General features: G+C 38.4%; 1 protein-coding gene across 1 annotated transcript in view; it reads right to left on the reverse strand.

Annotated features, from left to right (window-relative positions):
- The window catches only part of LOC142029028 (ethanolaminephosphotransferase 1-like), a 49,631-nt gene extending 27,716 nt beyond the window's left edge, over positions 1-21,915 (reverse strand). Inside the window, exons 1-5 of the mRNA XM_075023255.1 lie at positions 21,725-21,915; positions 15,320-15,388; positions 9,142-9,250; positions 6,963-7,037; positions 2,095-2,363 (exon numbers count right to left, since the gene is read on the reverse strand). Coding sequence (XP_074879356.1) covers positions 2,095-2,363; positions 6,963-7,037; positions 9,142-9,250; positions 15,320-15,349 — 483 coding nt within the window. The 5' untranslated portion in view covers positions 15,350-15,388; positions 21,725-21,915. The remainder of the gene's footprint in view (positions 1-2,094; positions 2,364-6,962; positions 7,038-9,141; positions 9,251-15,319; positions 15,389-21,724) is intronic.
- Positions 21,916-23,442: the final 1,527 nt, after the last annotated feature.

The following is a 23,442-nucleotide window of genomic DNA, read 5'->3' on the forward strand; positions in this document are numbered from 1 at the left end:
GCCCTCTGTGCCTCTGAATGTGACTGTGGGAATACCTGGCAGAGAACTGGTGGGAAAAAACCAGCAAGGAGAACATCATCTTTCTTACTCATCATCAGCCATTTGTTAATGTCCTCAGTATCCTCTCCTCAAGTAGCTGAAGAGCTACCTTTAATGGTGCACACATCATACAAGTTTTACTGAATGGGTTTACAAAACAAGAGCAAGGCAATGTTTGTAGGGGCATTAAGATCTTTTACTAGACTAGTTAGTACAGCTGGAAAAAAGTACGTTATGTACTTTCTGGTGTGCGTGAAATGTAGTTTGAACTAATGGAAAAATACTACCTTGATCTACAAGTCCTGTCTTGTCTTTGTTCATAGGCAATCACAACTACAAAAGCTAATTTTTACAGATGGAAAAACTGACATACAGACATTTGAATAGTACAGTCTTCCACCACTGTTGATGATTGCACTATATTGCATCAAAAAATCCTTACATCTATATGCTTATCATTTTGACTGTAGGCAAATCATCACAGAAGTTACTAGAAAGCAAGCATGCAGGACAGCAATGCAGCATCAGAGGGGAACAGGAAATAGCACTTGTTAGCACCTTGCATCCAAGTTAATCAAAGCAGTTTACAAACTTTACTGAAATTCAGCCTCACCACAGATCTGTCAGGCAGAGAAATGTTATTACCATTATTTCCCAGATGGGAAAGCAGTGACAGAGGCATAGGTCACTAAAAGGCACTGACAGAGTTAACAGTACTGCTCTGCTAGTTGATACCCACTCCCGTATTTAACCACTAATACAGTTTGAGTGTTGTAGCAATCCAAAAGAGCTTTCTAAACATTCACATGTAGATCTACAGTGACCATCTGAGCAACAAGTGAAATTGGTTTGAACATAGCTATTCCTCTCCTGCTGGAAGAACATCACTAAGAAGCCTTGCACAGACATGGCTGAAACTTGCAGACCAGCTGGCTGCCTAATGTCTTAGTCCTGAGCCAACTTCTTCTCCCAGAACCTATTTTCTAAGGGATGAAACAGATGCACCACAGCTGGACCACCACCTCTGAGTTGTTCTCAAACCACTGGATTCTGATTATGTTTACAGCAACACATCTGCAGTCATTAATCCAAATACTATATTTCCATTAAAACACATATTTGAATATTTGTCAAACTTCTTTTCAATTATGTATATTTGGCTGTACCTTTCCTCTCATGCCTGTGACAGGAAGCTCAGAAGGACTGGGACTGTGCTCTCCAGGCTGCAAGAGCCTGGCTATCTAAGAAATAGATAGGCTATCTAAGAAATAGATAAGCTAGCCCAGAAATCCCAGCGCTGGGCCCTTGGCAGTGCAATGAGCTTGTTACTGCTGCTATGCATTTGTGCACTGAGGCCACCACTCACTGTGGTGCCTTGGGCGTGTTTCTGACAAGGTCCACCTCAAGGTAGGGCTGTAAGGCAGTCAAGAACTCAGCTGAGGACTGGCTGTGGGCTGATACATAATTCACGTTACTGAACACCATTCCTGGAGAGGAAACCTCTAATGGTATGACTTTGACTTTTTTCCAAGGGTAAAACTCACTTGACAACACTCAGTGCTCACTGTATAGGTACAATCCTATTTCCACTATCACATTTGATGTAAGAGGTGGTAGAATTGAGAAGGTCTAGTATTGTATAGCTGTATAACTGTTAATAAATACTACTTGGACTAATTCATATCATGCCTCGGAACCTAGTGTTGGTGGGAAAATTGCTTATGGCTTCAGATAGCATAATAATTTTTGTTAACACCACAAATCAAATACAGTTAAATGACATTCTCATGGGCACTATCTGACTGCTAGGCTTGCTGCAAGCCTTTTTTTTCCTGCAAGGCAATGAATCTCTGATGCTGACAATTTGCTCAAAAGCATCCCTTCTTTGCAAATGCAGGAAATATTTCTGAATTACTTTTAGGGTTATGCTATTTCACATTCAAAATCTTGGCCAAATATATTTGCTTTGAGCTCTGTTTTTCTATTTCTGTAATATTATGAAAACACTAACATAGTTAAAAAAATAAAACCAAAACAGGAATGATAAATACTTACCACTTGGCTTATATCATATCCCCAAGGAAGAAAAAGAACTCCTGTGTTATATTTCTCCCAGTGTGAACACATAAAGTTAAACAAGACAATGCTTAAATATATATACATTGTATATACAGAAACTCCAGTCTTCCCATTGTCACAGGAACAGACGGAAAAAAAAGAAAGTACAAAAATGGAGGTAGCCCAGCTATCCAGCCCATGGTCAAATAATTCTCCCAGAGGAGTACTGGACTGAGTCCTTCGAGCATGTTTCCCATCTATGGAGTCTAGAAGGATTGGGAAATGAAAAGAAATAAAGAATTAGAGCACAACAAAAGGAGTAACTTTCTTCATATACACTTCTCTACTGCCATATGTAACATATGGGAAAAATACACTGACATGACAGCAAACTGAAGCACAACAGTCCCTTCAATACCAACATGTTAAGATTGCTTATACAATATTTGATTCAGTTATCAAGTAATTTTTCTGTCGTTACCTCAGCTCTTAAACTAAATGCCACCTTCCTTACAAGCTTTAAAAAGACATTAATAATTACCTGTCCCCAGTGGTCTTTAACCACTTTTATGTCAGTCCCTGCAATCACTTTCTCAAAGAAAGTGCTGAAAAATGTCCATAGGGCTTCTCACCTGTCCATTGGTGTTGTGGACCCTCTTGACACTTCAGATCGCTTGTGGGGTAGATTCACTAAGGCTTTTAGGTTGCCTGATGTTAAATGCCTCAATGACTAACAGTTACATGGCAGACCCAAGGAGCAAATTTCACAAAATTTATTTGTGTGTGTGCCTACATGAGGTATTTTAAAGAGTCCTTCAGCTGAAATGTTAGGATACAAGAGCCAGCAGTGTGCCCAGGTGGCGAAGAAGGCCAATGGCATCCTGGCCTGTATCAGAAATAGCGTGGCCAGCAGGAGCAGGGAGGTGATCATCCCCCTGTACTGGGCACTGGTGAGGCCGCACCTCGAGTCCTGTGTTCAGTTTTGGGATGCTCACTACAGGAAAGACGTTGAGGTGCTGGAGCGTGTCCAGAGAAGAGAAACAAAGCTGGTGAAGGGTCTAGAGAGCAAGTCTCATGAGGAGCGGCTGAGGGAACTGGGATTGTTTAGCCTGGAGAAAAGGAGGCTGAGGGGAGACCTTATCGCTCTCTACAACTACCCAAAAGGAGGTTGTAGTGAGGTGGGTGTCGGTCTCTTCTCCCAAGTAACAAGAGACAGGACGAGAGAAAACGTCAAGCTGTGCTAGGGGAGGCTTAGATTGGACATTAGGAAAAATTTCTTCACCGAAAGGGTTGTCAAGCACTAGAACAGGCTGTCCAGGGAAGTGGTTGAGTCACCATCCCTGGAGGTATTTAAAAGACGTGTAGATGTCGTGCTTAGGGACATGGTTTAGTGGTGGACTTGGCAGTGTTAGGCTTATGGTTGGACTCGATGATCTTAAGGGTCTTTTCTAACCTAAGTGATTCTATGGTTCTACGATTCTAAGAATACCTTACTGTTAAGGTGAGGTATGTGTTGATCACTTTTAATACTTAAGTGCTTGAAAGATGCCCAAATACTGTACTGGATCTCACTCTGAGGATGCCTTTGGACAATATGGTTTGAGTCGAGCTGAGAGTTCACTGCTATTGAACAGGGGAGGACCTGCAGCCTGCTCAGCTGGTGAGGTGACAGTGAACATTAGGTTTTCTTCTGGGTAACTGAACAGAATTGGCACTGTGAATGGTACAAAAAGCAAAGGAGATGGCACAAGGGAGGGACAGTGAATGCAGGGAGAAGGAGGAGGAAGGGAGTCTAGCAGCTGTAACCTTTCTTAGTTTATTGTCAAACCATACCCTTAGTCTCTTCTCTGAGACTGTGCTGGTGCAAAATGGAAATATTTCCTTCTTAAAGTTAAGTGTAAATATGCAGGACGAACCTCTTAGGAAAAAGTACACAGAACAAACCTTACAGATTACTTATTGTTATCCTGAATCTCAAAATAACATGGAGAATTTTCTTGGTTTTAATGTTACCTGGAAGGTACTATAGCTAACAATTATTAGCTATTGATAGCATTAGTAACCCAAAACTGACTAGAGATACAACTCAGCAGAGTGAGACCAAAGACTCCACAGCTGCTATACATCATATGCTACTTACTTCTCCAGATTATTTGGCAGTACTCTGAGTTTTGTTTAATGTAAATATACTTCAGGGATCTAAACCAGGAAAACATGGGATTTCATTTTGTACAGATTTTAGACTATCTCCCTATTGTAATACCTAAACAGCTGTGAGATATCCTCTGCTCAAATACAAATCACTTGAGACATTTCTCACAACTCTAAAAATTAAAGATCTCATAGAGGATTTCAATTATGGCTTGCCCCCTTCTAAAGCCACATTCTCTCTCTGTTAACATTACCATTGAATTGTCCACATCTTACTGAAATGTGCAGAAAGAAAACTGTATAAGCTTGAGGTTAGTTGAATACTGTTGCTATAAATTTAGAAATTCTTTAGTCTGTTAAAGGATGCTCCTGAAACTTAACTAGCAAATAGGTATGCAAACATTCCTTAACAGTTTATGGTCTTTTATATTTCAAGAACATCTATCCCAAATCAGAGAGAATTCTGTCGTAGAGGTAATACCTTTTAAAAATGAGAATGATGGAAGATTTGTCTGTTCATAAATTATTTTAGGGTGTCACAAAAAAATATTCACATTAGATAGTAAAGTATGTACACCACAGTGAAAGAGTGGTTTTCATTTTGCAGGAACCTTTAGTTTTACTAAAAAGAGTTAGGCTTATAATGATGTCATGAAATACAGTACGTCTAATTATAATGGGCATGGAGAAAAATACAAGAATTGTATAACACATATGTAAAATTCAATTTTCACAAATCTTTACCCACATTTTCCATGTGGTTTCACTAGCTTTTTAAGAGAGTGAAAATATTTTCTCTTTTAGGTTTCAGTTTTAAATCATTCATGCCAACAAAGGTGTATGTTCAATAGTGGACATACACTGTCCCACACTTCATTGCTTTAGAATGCTTATGCTATGATTTTGTCTCATAAAGGCTCATAAATCTTCAGTTTTTTTAAAGTTTAGATAACTTTTAAATAGTGGAATTCAAAATAACAGCAAAGAGCACTCCATTTCATGGAAAGGGAAAAGATACCAAACCACCTTAACAAAGGGAAAAAAAAAAAGAGCAGCATGCTAGGGAATTTGGAGAGAGTAACTGTGTCATTAAAAAGAAGCTGAGAGAGATTAAAGCTGCATATTTGGTTAGTTATTATGGCTCTTTGCAGTCTTCCAAAGGGAAAACTTTGGCCATGCAGAATTAAATCTGAGACTAAATATTTCATGAAGTGGCTTGGACAGCAGACATAAAAACCTACATATACATCAGTTCATTTGACTGTCAACATCATATTCCTTGTCTTCCAAGTATTAGGAACTATAGGCCTCACTGGCAAATAACATCTACATTAAGAATCTCAGAAGCTGAATTTCCAATGAGCTTTCTAGGATGTCATACACTAACAGCTCCAATATGTAATTCCTGTTTATGAAACAATAGCCATTTCATTAAATTCCATACAATTACATAAAGAATGGTTTTCACAAAAGAAACTGTTGCTTCTGCTAATGATTATAGAGAGCTGTTACGGAAATCTGACTGGTAGTCAGCTTCAAGGGACGGTTGTCCCAGTGATTTTTATGGTACAAATACAAAGAAATTCTGGACAGAATAATTTTGGCACAAATTCGCCACTTGAATAGAAATGTCAAGGCATTTATAATGCAGAGGGAGATGTCTGCACATGAGGATATCCTCAGGTTAATCAAGATGGCTCTATATGCATGGGTCTGATACCAAAAGCGGCCAGCATCTCTGTACGACACTGCAGCGTACATCTAGAACACATTTATATCTAGCCGGGTATCTTAAGTATGGCACACAAATGTATGGCTACACTCTGCAATGCAGGGCCTTATAAGAACTGGCTCCAAAGAGAGGGTACATTTACACAGCACAGTGCAGTCCATATAAATATACTACTGTGAGTCCCCCCCCAAATTAACTCTGTTGCACCACGTTGTGGAAAGACTAGTTTGGAATGAGTCAGCTTTGGAAGAGCAAGCAAAAAAGCCATGCTAATGTGGATCTCACTCCCAGATATGCATCAGTTCAGGTCTATGTCTTCACACCACTGCACAGCAAGGTGCAATGTACCTAAAACTACAGTCATGGTATGATATAAAAATAGAATACAAAACTGAAACTGAAGTATAGGTGTTACGGGAGAAAAACAGCAACAGAAAAGAAAAAAAATAATACTTCATCTCCATAAGAAGCTCAGACCTGTCACCACATTCATACCATCTCTCCTGACACATGCCATAAGCACTGAAGTGCCTAAGAGTTTAAAACACAATGCTACACTCATTTTCCTTTTTCTCGGCTTTGCCCTTTATTCTCCCTGTCTTTGAAAGCAACCTCTGCTAATGCTAGTGTCAGGGAGCTTTTCAGAATGTCATCATTGAGGGCCAAAGATTTTTACAAAACCCACCAGCACTGACTGCTGCTACGTAATGATTTCCATTGTTCCTCTAAAACAATTTGAACTTTCAAGAGGGATAGAGCTACAGTCACAGAACCTCTAATTTATAATAAAAATGCTGTTATTTGGGTTTTTTTAAGTCTTATGAATGTTTTTGGTGTTTTTTTTTTAATCTCAGAGAACTGTTTTAGAGAGACATCAATAATTTATCCATGATGCCTCTTCATCTCAGTATCAGCACTAGAGAACTAGTAGATAAAACTATATGAAGACATTAGACAAGTAAATAATTTCATTGTACTTTACCTAAAGCGTAAGCACAGAAGGTGGTAAAAGCACTGAACAGCCACACCCAGGTGGGAACAAGTCCAGGACTGGTACCTAAAATAAATCGGGTAGTGAGTCAGTGTAACAGTGGTTAACATCAAAGAAATCCACCGAGATAGGCATATACGTATGAACAAGCTGCCACTGATTAGCCCACTACACCAAACAGATTGAAATAGTTGTTTTTGATCTTAAGTCATCAGAGAGCTCTATCAAAGAAGCAGTGAGCAGGCTTGAAGCGCTTACACCATAAAGGAGAGAAGACAAAGTAGAGGTTTTTTGGTCTTGAAATGACTCTAGTATTGCGCAAAATAATGATAGTTACTAGGCAAAAATTTTCGTAGGTCATAGGGAGACTATCCATCTACAAATCAGCTAATGTTTGTGTAATACCTAAAGACAAAAAAATGTAGTTTTCAAGCATGATCATTATTATTAGTGCCAACATGGGGTTAGTGTAGCACTTTTACCATACATATCTGAACAGGAAATATTTGTCTTTAGGCTAGGACAGATATTAGCACCCTTTTTTTTTTTCCCCTTGAAAAAAAGGAGTAGAAAGCTGAATTGGACAGAACCTAGAGTTCTGTTATTGCTCTGCTGATAGCAATAACACACAGTTATTGTTGCTCTTTTAAAGCAATTAAGCCTTTTTCTGAAGAGCATTCTATTTAACTTAAACATAATCCAATAAGGACTACACCAGCACTAAACAACTGTACACGCAAAGCCCTCTCAGGTTTCTGGCACTCGGCACTGAACACAAGGAATACTTGGACTCAGAGGTGTGTCCTTGCTGAACAGGGAGATACCAGTACCTAAAGCAGTGCCCTGACCACCTTTCTCTCGATGCCTCATCTTGCCACTCTGAAAGAAAAGATGGCAGTTCCTGACTCCTAGCTGCAAATTTTCAAACTGTAGAATGAAAACCAGCTGTCCAGGAAATTAAGTCTTTTATTTCTGATCCTAGGTATGGGATTGATATATGATACTCAAAAGGCTCATTAGGTTGCATGAACGTTTTCAGTCAATTGAGAAATGATGGGCACTGCTCTCGTGTGAAATCGAGAAGAGGCTTGCAAACTACACATCGAGGTTTCAACTTTAACAGACTTAATCAGCATTTCAAATGTTTTCGAGTTCAATGTGTATCTACTGGGAATGTGTCAAGATAAAATTATTCCATTGAAAGATCTGTGCTGGATGCTCTTTTATTACAGAACTTAGTAAATATCAGCTGCTTTGGTAAAAAACCAAGTGTTTAAGGATGAGGCCAGATAACTACATAATATGCTGGTCCTGAAAACTTAATGCTCATACAGGATTATTTTTTAACCAAAACTGCTAACAAGTATCCCTGCCTCTAGAATTGTTGTGATAAATGTACAAACAGCTCATGCCAAAGGGTACCTCCTGAACCTAGCCACAGGCATAAGAAATTACAGGCAGCAAAAAAACTCAAATGTAATTGTTTCAGGAAATAAAAGTGTTAAGTCTTCACCAAATTGTCTAGTTTAAAGAAAAACAAAGATTTTTTTTTATGTTAATCACCTGAGAGATGCTTACTACTTTCTGTAGGCTCCAACGGCTGGTCTGAGAAGCCCAGAACTGAAGCTGCCCTGCGCTCAGGCGCAATCACCTCCAAAAAGCTTTTGACTTGGTCTGCCATGAGGAGCAAATATGGACTTGGACTTTGAAAGTCATAATTTCAAGAGACATTTATTTAGAAACTATTCCTTCTTTGTCTACAAGCAGTCTTGAAGGGGGGGGGGGGTAATGAAAGGAAAATTAACTTATTTAGGCATCGATTTAGGTATTAGGAAATGTGAAACCAATGAAAATTGTATGAAGAACATTAGGGTGGGTTTTGGCTGTGTATTTAAACACTGGAATACACTTTAAATAAAATGAGATATTATCAGAGACTTCAAGCAGCACATGCCGAAACCCATATTTAGGGATGAAATTAAATAAGATTTAAGATAAAATGATCTAAATTTATAAAGCCATGTGTGAGGTCAGATCCTCCTATATGCACATGGAACCTCATCAAGGGAATTAGTGCAAGATTCGAGTATCTCATACCTCCCTGTATCATTCAGAGTTATGACATAAGCAGTTCACTAATTCTGAAAAATTACAGCATGAGGATATTTACCTGAGGCAGTGTAGTCCCAGTCATAAAAAGATATTAAAAAATAATTAACTAAAATCATGACAAATCCAGAGAATGTTAACAGGTTGGGAGCAATCCACAAAGGCACTATCTGTTAAAAAAGAAAGAAAAAAATCTAAGAAAAATTATATTTCAAATTGTAAGTCCTATTTTAATTAAATACTTTGTATTTTTTATCAGGAAAGGAGAAGACTGTATATGACATCAGCAACATCCAGATTTGTGCATATTTTCCCATTTTCAAAATAAAATACAACTTTCATTTCTGAAATTTATTTTCAAATGTAATACTTTTGCCTGATCTTTGTGACTGCAGTAAAAATGTCATTTAAAAATGTTGTATTTCCTATGTTATACATTATCCTTATTTTCCCAGCCACCAAGGAAAGCTTCTCGCGATTGTGTGTATCAACTGAAAAAAGACTGCAGCACCCCAGTGTGGTAATTCAGCATCCATATGGCAGGTTTTTTTAAGCATTCTATTCCCATGCTATAACAAGGAACTTTCCTCTTCTAAAACATGTCAATAAGTTCCAACTCAAAATGTCAACAAAATCAGACACTGAGTGCATTACACTTTTAGATTCAGAAGATCTCCCTGTTACAAGCAGCTCCCTACTTCTCTAGACAGTAACTTTCTGCAGGGTCTCCCTCTTTAGTCATAAATTATAAACACTCCATTAATTCATTTTACTTTGTAGAGTGCTGAAAAGGACTCTCTGTCTTCACCTAAGCCTTTAATTCTTTGTCCCATTAACTGTTTTCAGCTATTCATTCCCTGTGGCTTTAAGGTATTCCTTACACTGCGACAGGGATCCATCCTTTTTGGTAATACTCTTCCCAAGTAACACAGTTTCTCCACAATATTTTCAGAAATAGCATACACAGCTTTCTACGTGATTTTTAGACAGAACATATTTGCAGAAATACTAAGTATCAACCACTAGCATCAGTCAAACACAGTATCAATATATTCAAAATATAAAAATATTGGAGGCTTATAATCAAATTCTTTGGAGTGTCTAAGGACTGAAAATGTACATAAAGTACTTTGACGCTATACAATATTGCAAAACAATATTAAAGAAGTTAAATAGTTTCAGATACTAATAATAGTTTTGAAATAAAATGTTTTGTTAATTTCTTTAGACTAGCTAGATGGACAGATGAATACATATTAATTTATATACATCTTTAAATTTCCTCTATCCTATTACTACATGAAAAATCTGCATATGAAATTTGAATGCTTGGACTGATTAATTATCCTGACTAGATCCTCTTTTTCTACTATAGAAAAATTAATAATAGTCAGGAGAAGTTGTGCAACTGATGCTGTACAGTGTAAACATTCAAAAATCAGATGAAAATTCCTGAATATTTTTCAGTTATATTTCTTAGATGTTTTCTTTAATAACAATGGGAAAAAAAATAAATCTGATAGTTTCTTTCTTTATGACCAGGATTTTAACACTAATTTTAAAATACTGTATGTCAGCTCTTACAGTATTTCAACTATATCATAGAATGCACACAGCTACAATAAAATTTTTTAACATATCTACCATTCTGAGTCTTCAAAAGCCCAATTCTAAATCCCTAAGAACAAGTGACAGCAAATGCTCCCTGAAGCTCCTTTAGAAGAACATCTACGGAGGAACCCTTCACTGCATGGTCCCCTCTTCTTACATTGACGGCATGCTCAGCATGCAGCAACAGTGGCACTTCTCCTAATTTTGCTAGCTGGGGATGCAGAAACCTTGTAAGACGGAGGCTTGGTATGAATTGCCTGCTGTGGAATTCATCTGATGTCTATGACCTTACATGAAATAAGGACAGACGCCGAAGAAATTCTAGATTGGTCTCTTTTAATCTAAAACATAGATCAAAATAGTGTGTTAAGACAACCTGTGGATGAACGATTTACATGGATACACAGATGCCATCCAATGTATTGTTTTAAAATGACTGATTTCTCCCGTATGATCCATAGTAATTGTTGACTATTAAATAAAGTGGGGCGCCGTAAATGTCTGCTTTCTAATTAGGCTCATCATTCTAAATAGTCACAATGTCATTATTAAGTTATTACAGGAAATAATTTATGCTTACACAGTGCAAACATGAAGACATTATTTTTACCCACTTTCTTGCTAACATCATGTATTTTAAGAAGAAAACCATCTTGCAATCCCTTTGGCTAGTAGACACACTATGAAAAACAGTTACAGGAGATCTATCCTCAGGAAAACAGCCTCTCCTGCAGTTAAACCCCTAAGCATACTCCTTTGATCCTTACCGAACCTAATCTCTCTAGGTATTTGGAAAGTATTCCAGCTGAAAAATCCCTTTTATTATATTTAATGCCCCTTATTCTTTTGGTTGGCATTACACTACCATCATCCTATTTCACAATTCAAAAACTACAGGGTGTTAAAGATTAACTGCTTACACATATTGGAAAAATACAGCCTGAATTTACTAGTATCCTATAGAAGGATACATTGCAATCTTTATTATCTAATTAACAGACAGTAGAAGTCTAATACATCAATGCGCTATGTGATTAATAAAACTGGAGGTGCCACTGGGGAGAATCATGTCTGCTCTCTGGCAAAACCATTGCATGCTTGAACCTTTTAAAAAACTTTCAGTTCCACAAAATACTAACATATTTCTGTTATAATAGGTCTACAGCCATTCATGCTAAAAGCCTTAACAAAAACAGTAAATGTTTTAATATATCGACTGTCTATTTGGATAATAAATGGTAGAGTACAGATATTTACATAAAGCTTACACGTATATACATAAAGCTCTGCTCAAACTTGAAATATGCCTTAACTAAGTCACTTGAGACCACTAAAATTCTACTCATGCCCAATTCTAGTGATAAAATCAAAGTTCATAAGGCAACAGAGGGGAGGTTAATTGACTTCAGTGAAGCTGGCACACACCTGTGTATCCCAGTGGGATTTCCTCCTTTTCCTGTCATTGTCCTGCACAAATGTGATTTCTCATGAATAAAAATAGAGCAGGAATGTTCAGTTCGTGTAGTAACTAAGTAATACTTTCCGTTATCTGTCAGAGAGCACATGATTGTGCTTTATTACAACATACAAATCTTAATTAAAGGCAAAAAGATGGAGCATTGAATTAATTAAAGACAAAATACCTATAGTTGCATGTTCAGAATAGTTTTAAATAACATGGAGAGAAAGTTAATCATTACTCTGTAGTTTCATATAGGTGTTACTACAGTTTCATACAACATGGAAAAGCTGCCACAGACAGGAGTATCTCAGAGTACTTCAAGCCCAGTATGGAATCCAGGCATGAAATATTACCCTTCACTTTCTGCTTTAGCACCAGATTCAACACATTTCTGAAGCACATAAGCCAAAAATCACACTCAAACTGACACAGGCACATGATACAGTACATAAGAAAGATGTCCTTGGAAGAGGAAAGATAGGAAGGTAACGCTCAGGATTTCCAGGCGAATTTCTAACTTAAATGCACGAATTCTTTCTTTTCTAGCATCCCCACCACAGGTAAATGAGGTGGGTTATGACAAAATGTTTTCAGTTCTTACGTATGTCAACATCCCAGCTCATAAATTCCCATATCTTTTCTAATGTCAGGGTCTTCTTAATTTCTTGTAACATAGGAAATACATCTTACAATGAATGATAATGTCTCATAACATAGGAAACACATCTTCCAAAGAATTCTGTGTTACGGAATACAGAGAAACTTGTGTTGCAATTAGAACTAAATTGACATATGAAAGGCCAGACCCAAATCCCAAGCCTCTGTTTTCATAGATTTTTTTTTTTTTTTTTGCTTGGCTCTGCTTGACTTCTCTAGAATCTGGTAAAAATAGTCCCTGTGGAATATTTATTTTCACCAGATTAGAAACTAAAAGATAATTGATTCATATCTGCAAATGGATGTATTAGGATGTCTGATCGGGGAGAAATTACTTCTCCCACTCATTAAAAAGCACACTTGTACTGCCCAATTTTGAATTAACATATTAGACGCAATGTTTCTTCTCCTTAAAAATTTATCCCAGCTTTACTATATCTCCATATTGCAGTGCACTTTTATTTAAATAGAAATAAGATGATATATTGTAAAATGTAAATTCAATATTATATTCTATATCACAGAATATTATAGTCTAGAGCATGCTCATAGCCCAGTTGCAATATGCTCACATCAGATACAAGCTACAAAAAATCAATGACGAGTAAATGCATTCAAAGCTTCTCCTTCTAAAAATAAGACTTGATTACATTTATTATGATACCACTGTTTTACTTACACTTCAAGAGAAAAAAAGTATTTTTTGGTGAACAGATAAGCAGAATTTTCTTGGACTGAGTTTAGGACAACAGTTATTGCCACACCTAGTTTCAGGATCAAGCCAGGAACAAAACCATTCTAGCAACTTCCGTTCCTACTAATATTTTACAAACAGTTAAATATTGGCCAAGAAGTTTGGTGCTCCCCTAGGTCTCACTTTTATCTCTAGGAGCAACCAAGATGACTCTACTGCAACCTCTATTACATACTGCTTTCCCCTCTGCAGCTGTGCATTCCCAGCTCCTCTGCAGGACTCTGATTTGACCTGGCAGTATCTTTTAACGTTAGAATGACTATTTCCACAAAACCTGAGAGCAATATAATTTCCCTTTAAATCCTTGTGATACATCACTGAGAATTATCCTGTAACGTGCTTGCAGCAGACGGCAAAGCACAACATTCATTGCTGTATCTACAATGTTCAAACCAAACCAAATGCCAAAGTACAGACAGCACCCACCCTGGTCTTTGGTTCTGTACTCAGATGTCCCAGCTTTTGAAAGAGGTTTTCAGTCCTGTGCTCTGGTTTGGGTTCTCCTCCAGCAAGAAGTGAACAAAATCATGCTTACCTAAAATTTGATGTTTAAAAAAATCTAAAGAGGTCACATTTTTTATAGCATCTATCACCCTATGCTACATGGGGACAGTCAAGAATGTTCCTTTTCTTCTGGGAAAACCCTGCAACCATTAGAAGAACGTATCTCCAAAGGAAATTTTTCGCTGATAATACACTCCCTTCAATCTGATAGCAGGTGAATACCCATGGATCTCCTAAACCAAAGTGCAAGTGCACAGTAAAGCTTCTGCTCATCGACCATGCCGGACTCCAGAGCGCTGCGGGGGCTTTTCTACCTCATTGTTTTCCTCAATATTATGATGGGAATGAAAACAGAGTCTCTGAACTGAATTATTGAATTCAGTTTGACATCTTTGAATTGCTTAAGTTAGGTCATATAAACACTTCCATGAAATTACACTGAGGCTATGAATGAGAGATTATGATTTTCCTGCTATATCAAGCATAAGCAATACCTGAATTATAGATCCCAAAGATGGCAAATCCAACAGCACCCTAACCACACACACCCTTTCTTGTTTGTATAAAGGTTTGTTTTCAAGTCTGCTCCAGTCTGAAGATTTCCTCTAGAGGCAGATGCAGAAGTCATTGCTTGCTTGCAGATCAATAAAGTTCATGTCTATTCAAGATACAGCCTTTTTTTTGCCCACAACAGCAAAACTAATTGTGAGCAGCTTTATTTTTAAAAACTGCAGATCATAATGCATTCAAGAGATGCCATCTTCCAATTGTTACGGTGATCATGGTAACCGCTCTCATTTTCAGCTTCTTAGAGAAATGCCTAGCTCCGTTGAGCAAGCACCCTTGGGAGAAAATGAGACAGCACTTGCATAAAATCATGTGCACAGCACAGAGATAAAGCCATGCTGCTGTTAGGCAGCACAAAAATAATTTGTACTAAGTAAACCCTTCAATGTCAGCAAAGCAGTTTAATGAAAGATGTAATAATGAAAGATGTAAAAAAGAAACAGATGCCTTTTGTATAGCAATCAGAAAAAAACCACCACCTTGTTTTTCTAAAAAAACCCACCTCAAAATCCAAACATACTCATCTTAAATATAGCTATATATCCTGTAACGTTTGTTTTCTCTTATACAGATGTCTTAATTTCAGCTTTATTAATCAATATGTATTTTTAAATTAAAATACATGCTGTATTTAAAACAAATTCTTACATTATCATGTGATATCTCTATTAATAAAATTCTTACCTTAATAATTTTGTTCCAGATGGGCTGCATAATATACACCGATAAAGGATTTGTATCCACAGCACTGTACTGTGAGGAAAAAAAGCAAACATGTTAAACAAAGCACTGACAAAGCATATTTTTCCATCACTGTATATCCTTCAGCATCTAAGAACAATCACTCTGAGTGTGACTGGTGTAAATTTATTTTACTCTGATGACCATTCATACAGTTTAAATTTAATTTAAAAGCACTGGCCTGGTTTACAATTACCTTGTTAGCAGCTCTATGTACAAACACAAAGGTTTAGGCTGGTGAAATGGCAAACAGTTCCGTAGCCACATTTTACTTTTAAATTCTTATTACTTTTACAAGTTATCCTATAAGACTCTGCATTTCTACCATATTTTGGATTTAATACCTTTTTTTTGCACTACCAATAATGCATAGTCTGAGCAGCAGTCCATTGCTAGTATGTGGAATAGATAGTGCCTATGGAATATGGTCATAAGTGGAATATTATCTCGCAGAGATACACAGCTTTTGATATAGTAACACAGTTGTATTTGCACTATGCTAATTAATGTAAGGCGATGTTATTATAAAAATAAGCTAAAGACAAGCTCTAAAATAGCACAGTTCACTACCACAATGAAATTTCCCTATTGGACAGACTTATAAAAATATTATGTATTTTAGAAATTCCAATAAGCACATACCTGTATCTTTTGCAAACAAAATATTTCAGAAATCCGAGCCTACCCTGAACTGATGTTGTCAACTTTCTCCTCAGAGGACAGCATCAACTTTTATCCTGCCTTGAGATTGCAGAACACAGAACAATCTGCAGAAGAACAATCTTAACTGATAATACCACTCACAACTATGTTCTTGAGCCCTGACGGGTCCACGGTGAAAGAAGAAGTCAGTCATCATTGGGATGGTACACATAATTATTGCAGAAATATTTGGACTTTGAAGGTGCATATATGGCTTATGTTGTTAGCATGATGCATATGAGTCACACAAAGATTCAGATATATCTATATACAGCATTGTCCAAACATCGTGTGCGGGCAATGGGAATAAGATAGAGATGTGTGAGACCACAATTTGTCGAAGATGTTCACATGCAGAAGAGGTCACGACAGAGAGGCCTTCATTTCACCTAACTTCAGCTAACAGCTAGTTGTTCCCTCTATAGTTTATTTATCGACCTCTCTTAGCCATCTGAGATTGCGCTCTGGAAGTACCTGTTTCAAGACATTAATTAACAAAGGAGCCTAGATACTTGTCTTAAACTTAGGCACCTTTTAGGTGACTGAAGTCTGGCAAGATTAATCTCAGTTTCAGTATCCCCATTCACCAAGCTTTTACACACACGCTTAACCTGCACACATCTGAGCTAAGAGCTTTCTACTGGACAAGTGCAAGCAGGACAAAAGATTAATGCAGCATGCCTCAGGTTTTGAATGCAGAGTCTATGACTTTTCATCTAATCTTTCTGAGGATATCAGGCTACAGAGAGCTTAAGAAATCTTCCACACATTTCCTTTCTCTATCTGCCTACAAAGGATATGTTTTAATTACTTTCTGGACAAAACAAAGCATTTGCTTAGTTATTTTGTAGTTTGTGGTTAAGTTTTAATCACAGATAATAAATGTAGTATGCTTGTAAAATTATTATAACACAACTACATGTCGTGAATACATATTGGCAAATATCCAAGAGATCCCCTATCAGCTACTGGTCAGACCGGGCAGACTAACTTTCCACAGGGAATAAAATGTACAGTTTAGTGAAGTGTACATCACTGATTTTTTTTCTAAATATATTGAAAGTGTCACTTAAGTGCATCATTTTTCTCTGCTTCTGCCACCCATATTATTTAAAACATAAGACAATTCTGCCATCAACAGCTTTTCTGCCAGAATATTTATTAGAATTCTTAAATACATTACCTCAGAAAAAAACGAATTTGCAGGTAAAACTAAAGTTTTCACTATTCTGTACATATTTGCGGCTCCAGATGCTTTATTTTATACTGTATCTTTCAAACATTGATTATTACAACTGATTGATCTTTTGATGGTCAAGCTTGCATGCGAACTAACCCAGTCTGAACAGTTCGTGGGCTTTGCTTATATTTATGCCAAAAATAACAATAATACCAAGCCATACAATACCTCTGCCAATCGAATAGTCAGCTAGTACTTAATTCTCATGAGAACTATGGAAATCCTCTGAAAATGAAGAAAATTCAAAGTATCCATTAGCACTATTGAGGTTCCAGGTAATCAGGAATCTGCCCAAAGTTTCTCTGTAGCTATTGTCCATTTCCTTACCCCAACTGGTATTCAAAGACTATGTGAGGTACATGATAATTTGCTGACCAGCAAATTCAGTGAATTCAGCCATACCTGGACAACAATGCGCAAAGCTCAAAATATGTGACCTTCACTCCTGCTCCTGCTCCTGCTTTGGCTTTCTCCTTCTCCCCTCTACCCCAAGCCTTCAAAGTCATGAATAAAATCACAAAATCCTAGTTAAACAACAACAGTAAAATGAGGTTTTCTACCCAAAGTACTCACTGGCTGTCCAGAACTATTACTTGCTCCCAGGAGAAAAAAAGGAAAAACAATCTCATTTCTTTAAAATTATTTTCTTAAATAGAAAATATAAGAGATTATATAGGAATTATAGAATTCCTGTATTTTCTTAAATGGAAAATATAAGAGATTATGTAGTTTTCCAACATAGCTCTGCATAATAGACACGAACATAAGACACAGTCAGCTTTCTGTTTGCTTGACAGTTTCCAAAGTCAAGCACCAAAAATCAACAATCCTTATTAAAAAGAAGTAGAATTACAGCCAGTTTCTGTCACCTAAAGGCGTTTCAAGACCCATCACACTCCATCCTGTTCATTCCTATGTCTGTGGCTGAACCACAGTCCTCTAGGCAGGGAAGGAACATTCAGCAGATATGCAGAAGAATGGAAATTTGCTCTTCCCTCGTCAGTAATCTGTTTTAGCCAGACCAAAGGAAACATCCATGGAAAAAGCATTCTGCTAGTTTTCTGCCATGGCAAAAATGAAACTTGACAAATAAAATCTGCTATACAGTTTAACACCCTGCTCCCAAGAAGCTACTAACCTCAAGGCCATGAAATCCTCAGGAGTTTAATGTTCATGGCTGCTCAGAAAAGCAAATTACTGAGTAACATGCTCACATTATGATCAATGAACATGAATGCAAGAGTGCACTAAACCTGATGTAAAAAAAGTACTGCCACTTTCTATTGCATAATTCTTTCCTTTTTAGGGCACTTTTACATTAAAAGACAGAAGTGGAGGATAAGCCTGTTGGAGGTTTTTAAGTGCAAGATGAGTGTTAATCAAACACTTTCGGCAGTAGAAAAGGGATCTTGGTTGTCTTTATGCAAAGAAGAAGGGCTTGGATTATGCAGAAAGCTTCAGTTAATTATTTTTAAAAGAAGTTTTAATAGTTGGGAGGGAACGGCAGTAGTGAGGGAATAGGAAAAAATGGCATTAATTGACTCCATCTTACTTCCAAGCTCAAAAATCCTTCTGCTGTTTTTTTTTAAATAGCTGATATCTCCTTGAAAGCCATCTGCTTTCCCCCTCTGTGTTAATAATGGCTTCTAGCAGAGCTAGAAACGAGAATACAGATAGCAGACACATGCGCACACATGCATGTTGACTCAGGTGGCACATGGAAGATGTCCTTTTACTCTGCGTTCCTGTGTCACAGAACAGAATCATAGAATCGTTTAGGTTGGAAAACACCTTTAAGATTATTGAGTCCAACCGTCAACGCAACACCACATCTGCTAAACTGTGTCCTGAAGTGCCACATCTACGCATTTTTTGAACACCTCCAGGGATGATGACTCAACCACTTCCCTGGGCAGCCTATGCCAATCAATGCCTGACAACCCTTGCAGTAAAGAAATTTTTTCTAACATCCAATCTAAACTTCCCCTGCTGCAACTTGAGGCCATTTCCTCTCGTCCTATCTCCAGCTACCTGACAGAAGAGACCGACACACATCTCACTCCAACCTCCTTTCAGGGAGTTGAAGAGAGCAATAAGGTCTCCCCTCAGCCTCCTCTTCTCCAGGCTAAACAACCCCAGTTCCCTCAGCCGCTCCTCACAAGACTTGTGCTCCAGGCCCCTCACCAACTTGGTTGCCCTTCTCTGGACACGCTCCAGCACCTCAATGTCTTTCCTGTAGTGAGGGGCCCAAAACTGAACACAGCACTCGAGGTGCGGCCTCACCAGTGCCCAGTACAGGGGAACAACCACCTCCCTGCTCCTGCTGGCCACACTATTTCTGATACAGGCCAGGATGCCGTTGGCCTTCTTGGCCACCTGGGCACACTGCTGGCTCATATTCAGCCGGCTGTCAACCAGCACCCCCAGGTCCTTTTCCACCGGGCAGCTTTCCAGCCACTCTTCCCCAAGCCTGTAGCGCTGCGTGGGGTTGCTGTGACCCAAGCGCAGGACCCGGCACTTGGCCTTGTTGAACCTCATACAACTGGGCTCAGCCCATCAATCCAGCCTGTCCAGATCTCTCTGTAGAGCCTCCCTACCCTCAAGCAGATGAACCCTCTCTCCCAACTTGGTGTTGTCAGCAAACTTACTGAGGGTGAACTCGCTCCCCTCATCCACATCATTGATAAAGATATTAAAGAGAACTGGCCCCAAAACTGAGCCCTGGGGAACACCACTTGTGACTGGCCACCAACTGGATTTAACTCCATCCAGGGGATCCAGCACAGCATCAAGTCTGTACTGGTCAGCTGTGTTAGAGGGAAGAGGAAAGATGAGAGACTTAAAGTGGAGGGGGAAAAAAGGTTAAACAGTAAGAAAAGTAAGAGTAACAAAAGAAAAGTAATTGAGAAAACAAAAGAGAGAAAAACAAGCCAAAGCAAAGGTTTGGCTACACAGAAGAAAGACAACTGTTCTGGAGTGGCAGAGCAGAGCCAACCCACTCATGGGTCAAAAGCTCATTCACAGTGACCAAGGTCTGCACTGCTAAATACAAGACGAATGGTACCTTCTGGCTCACATCCACACAGCTTAGAAATACCTCCCCTTATTGCAAACTGGTCACATCCCCACTTCACAGCATCTGCTGAAGGGGTTTTGGGCCTCATTATCTGGCCCTGCACACCTAACACATTATTAGCGTTGAGTATGTTTCAGTTCAAAGCATCTGAGGCAATCTGGAGACTACGTTGTAACCCAGTAATATGGCATTTTCAGAGCATGGAAGTGAGCATTGCATGCTGTGCATGTTCAAAAATCCAAATGCCCTTGTTGGGAGAGTGCTGAAGGATGGCAAAAGCCAAAAAATGGTGTGTACTGCCTCCAGAGTGGACTATTTCCAAAACAAAGCCTAGCTATTGTCTTAGAGAGACCTTCTCCACAAGAAAAAAGAACCAGGAGTGAGCTAACTATCAATCAGAGCAGACAGATGGATCTTCACTGGGGTCCCTGGCCCTCTCCAGCCTTGCACTGTGGAGGTATCCCAATAATAAAATTTTGGAAGGACTACAATGAAGAGAAGAATACAAAGCATGTCTACACAAATTCAGAGTCAGGAGAGAAAGCAAGTGGCAAGAAATGTAGTTGCATTAACTGCTGGGAGATAGTTCTTTCAACTCAAGCTGCTCCTTATGCTAACAGACTATTCCTTTCCTGTACTTAAATTATCTTATTCCAGGTAGCACCATACTGTGCCATACAGTCATATACATTCAGAGATACAGAGTCAAACTGTTGTGAATTATTTACATTTGAATTGTTGGCATCAAAATGCCTCCATAGGTTTTAATTTCATATTAGTAGCAACAAATTTGCAACACTTCACATTCCTGCCCAGAAATCAGGAAATTTTAATTTTTCATTAACTTCATGAATCAGCACATGATTTATTATCTCCATTGTACACACTGGAAGACTGAGGCACAGATGGGCTGTGATTCACCCTAAGAGTATATAGCAAAAGATACTGCCACAATATTGATAGAGGTGTCATAGTTATATACATAATTTAAGTATAAGCAATACCAGTGTATTCAAATAAAGTCTGCCCATATTAGCTCAACTTTATACTTGAGTGCACTTTTACAAAAGGAAATAAAGAAGTCTGTTAAAAATGTAAAGGCTGAAAAGCTTCTTTCCCAGACAAATGAATGTTCAAAACAGCTATATATCAGATAGTAATCATGGTTTAGGTTGCAGTATATTGAATATATGGTTCTATGGTCCCTTGAATATTTCATGTGAAGTTAGATGCCTGTTATGGAAGAAGACACTAGCTGTTCCCACATGGAAAACATGAGAACCATCTAATGATATAAGGACTTGGTTGAAGAACATAAATATTGTGATACCTGCCCTTTTCCTGCAAGCAAACTCAGCCAAGTTGGGCATTGGTATGGAAGAGCCACAGGTGTACCTATGTGCTGAAGTTCTAACAACTCAATGGTCCTGCAGGCTTGGGGAGCTTCCTCTTAAGTCAAGCGTTCGTTGTATTTACGTTACCCATGCGAAAAAAATCTCCATCTTTTAGTAAGCAATACCTGGCAAAAGAGCAAATGATGGAAAAGGGTGAGAACATGTAAAGAAGTTACTACGAGATAACCAAGTGTTTGCCTCACAATGCACCACAGCAGATATGCCTGTGCATGTTGTTACCTCATGATGAGTATCTGATGAATTGAGGTAACCTCTGCCTAAATGTAAAAGGATAAGGTACTTCGTATTTTCTGTGGGGGAAGCACCAAAATGAGAGCAGCTGAAATGCAGTAAGTTTCCCCACACCTTATTCCACATAAATTATCATTCTAGAATTAGTTCAAACTGTTATCAAACTTTTAAAGTGCTATCAAAGTTTTAAATTACCTTTGAACCTGTAGTCATTTACATCTGTTCAAAATGAATGAAAAAGGGAGGGGGAAACAAATCATTTTCTCCTCCTCCTCCTAAATTAACTTTTCATTAAGGTAATTGAAGACAGCCTAAACCAGCTGAGAATCAATACATCAAATTCAAAACAGGCAAAATTATTATCTTCAAACAAGTGATCTATTGAAAATAATAACTCTGCAAAGTGGTTTTCCACAATATTTGCATGATGGCACCTGGACATCTACTGATCGCTTCTCCAGCACATATAAATGTGAGCTTGCTGTCATTTGGCCTATACTTATACACAGGGACCTAAATCACAGATGGAAAATTTTGAGGGATCTGCTGATGGAAAAGGTTTGAAAAATTGATCTTCTACAGCGTATATTTGAAATAAAATAAGATTTAACCAAGTGATGAGGTTTTACCGTCTACCATGCATGTCCCAGCTATCCCTCCCAGGGCCAGCACAGCACAGGTGGCCCCTTCCTTGGGTGCCCATGGGCAGAGGCTCCCAGGTGCTGAGGGCAGCGGCTGGGTTGCAGCCACGGTCCCTGGGAGTTCTCAGCCGAGCCTCTGCTGGTGGGACAGGACGGGCCGCCAGGCCCTGCCCTGCTGCCCCCAGCCATCATGGAACCCTGACAGCTACCAATACCTTCCTACAGCTTCTTTGACCACATTTCCTCTCCCATTATGCAATTTCACAGTACCTGTGTTTCGTAACCGACAGACAAGGGGCTAGGAAGAATGACAATGGATTGGGCAAGGGATATTCTCTTTTGCATTAGATGAGGGTTTTTGTGGTTTTGAAGGCTGCAGAATGACCCTCCCAATCCAGGGCATAAACCAGTCGCTATTCAAGAGAGCTCAGTGGGAACACTCCCTTCTGGGCAAGTTACTTCATACATATGCAACATTTACTTGCCTTCTGTGGTACCTTACACTTCTGGAACCACACAAAAATTAAAGAAAATACTGAAATACTGACAAATGTGGTAACAATTTTCCATCCACCTTTCAGATTCCTAAATACGTTAAATAAGTCGGGTTTAATTCTACTTTATATACTTTTTTACAGATTTGTAGATGTTCTGGGACACAGTTTTGGGTTTTAACAAAAGCTTCACAAAGTGAAAGAAGAGAAGTACGCTATAAACAATAACAGACCTATACAACGTTGTGCATACCAAATGAATTCCAA

This window comes from Buteo buteo, chromosome 3 (assembly GCF_964188355.1).
Source record: "Buteo buteo chromosome 3, bButBut1.hap1.1, whole genome shotgun sequence".
Lineage (NCBI taxonomy): Eukaryota > Metazoa > Chordata > Aves > Accipitriformes > Accipitridae > Buteo > Buteo buteo.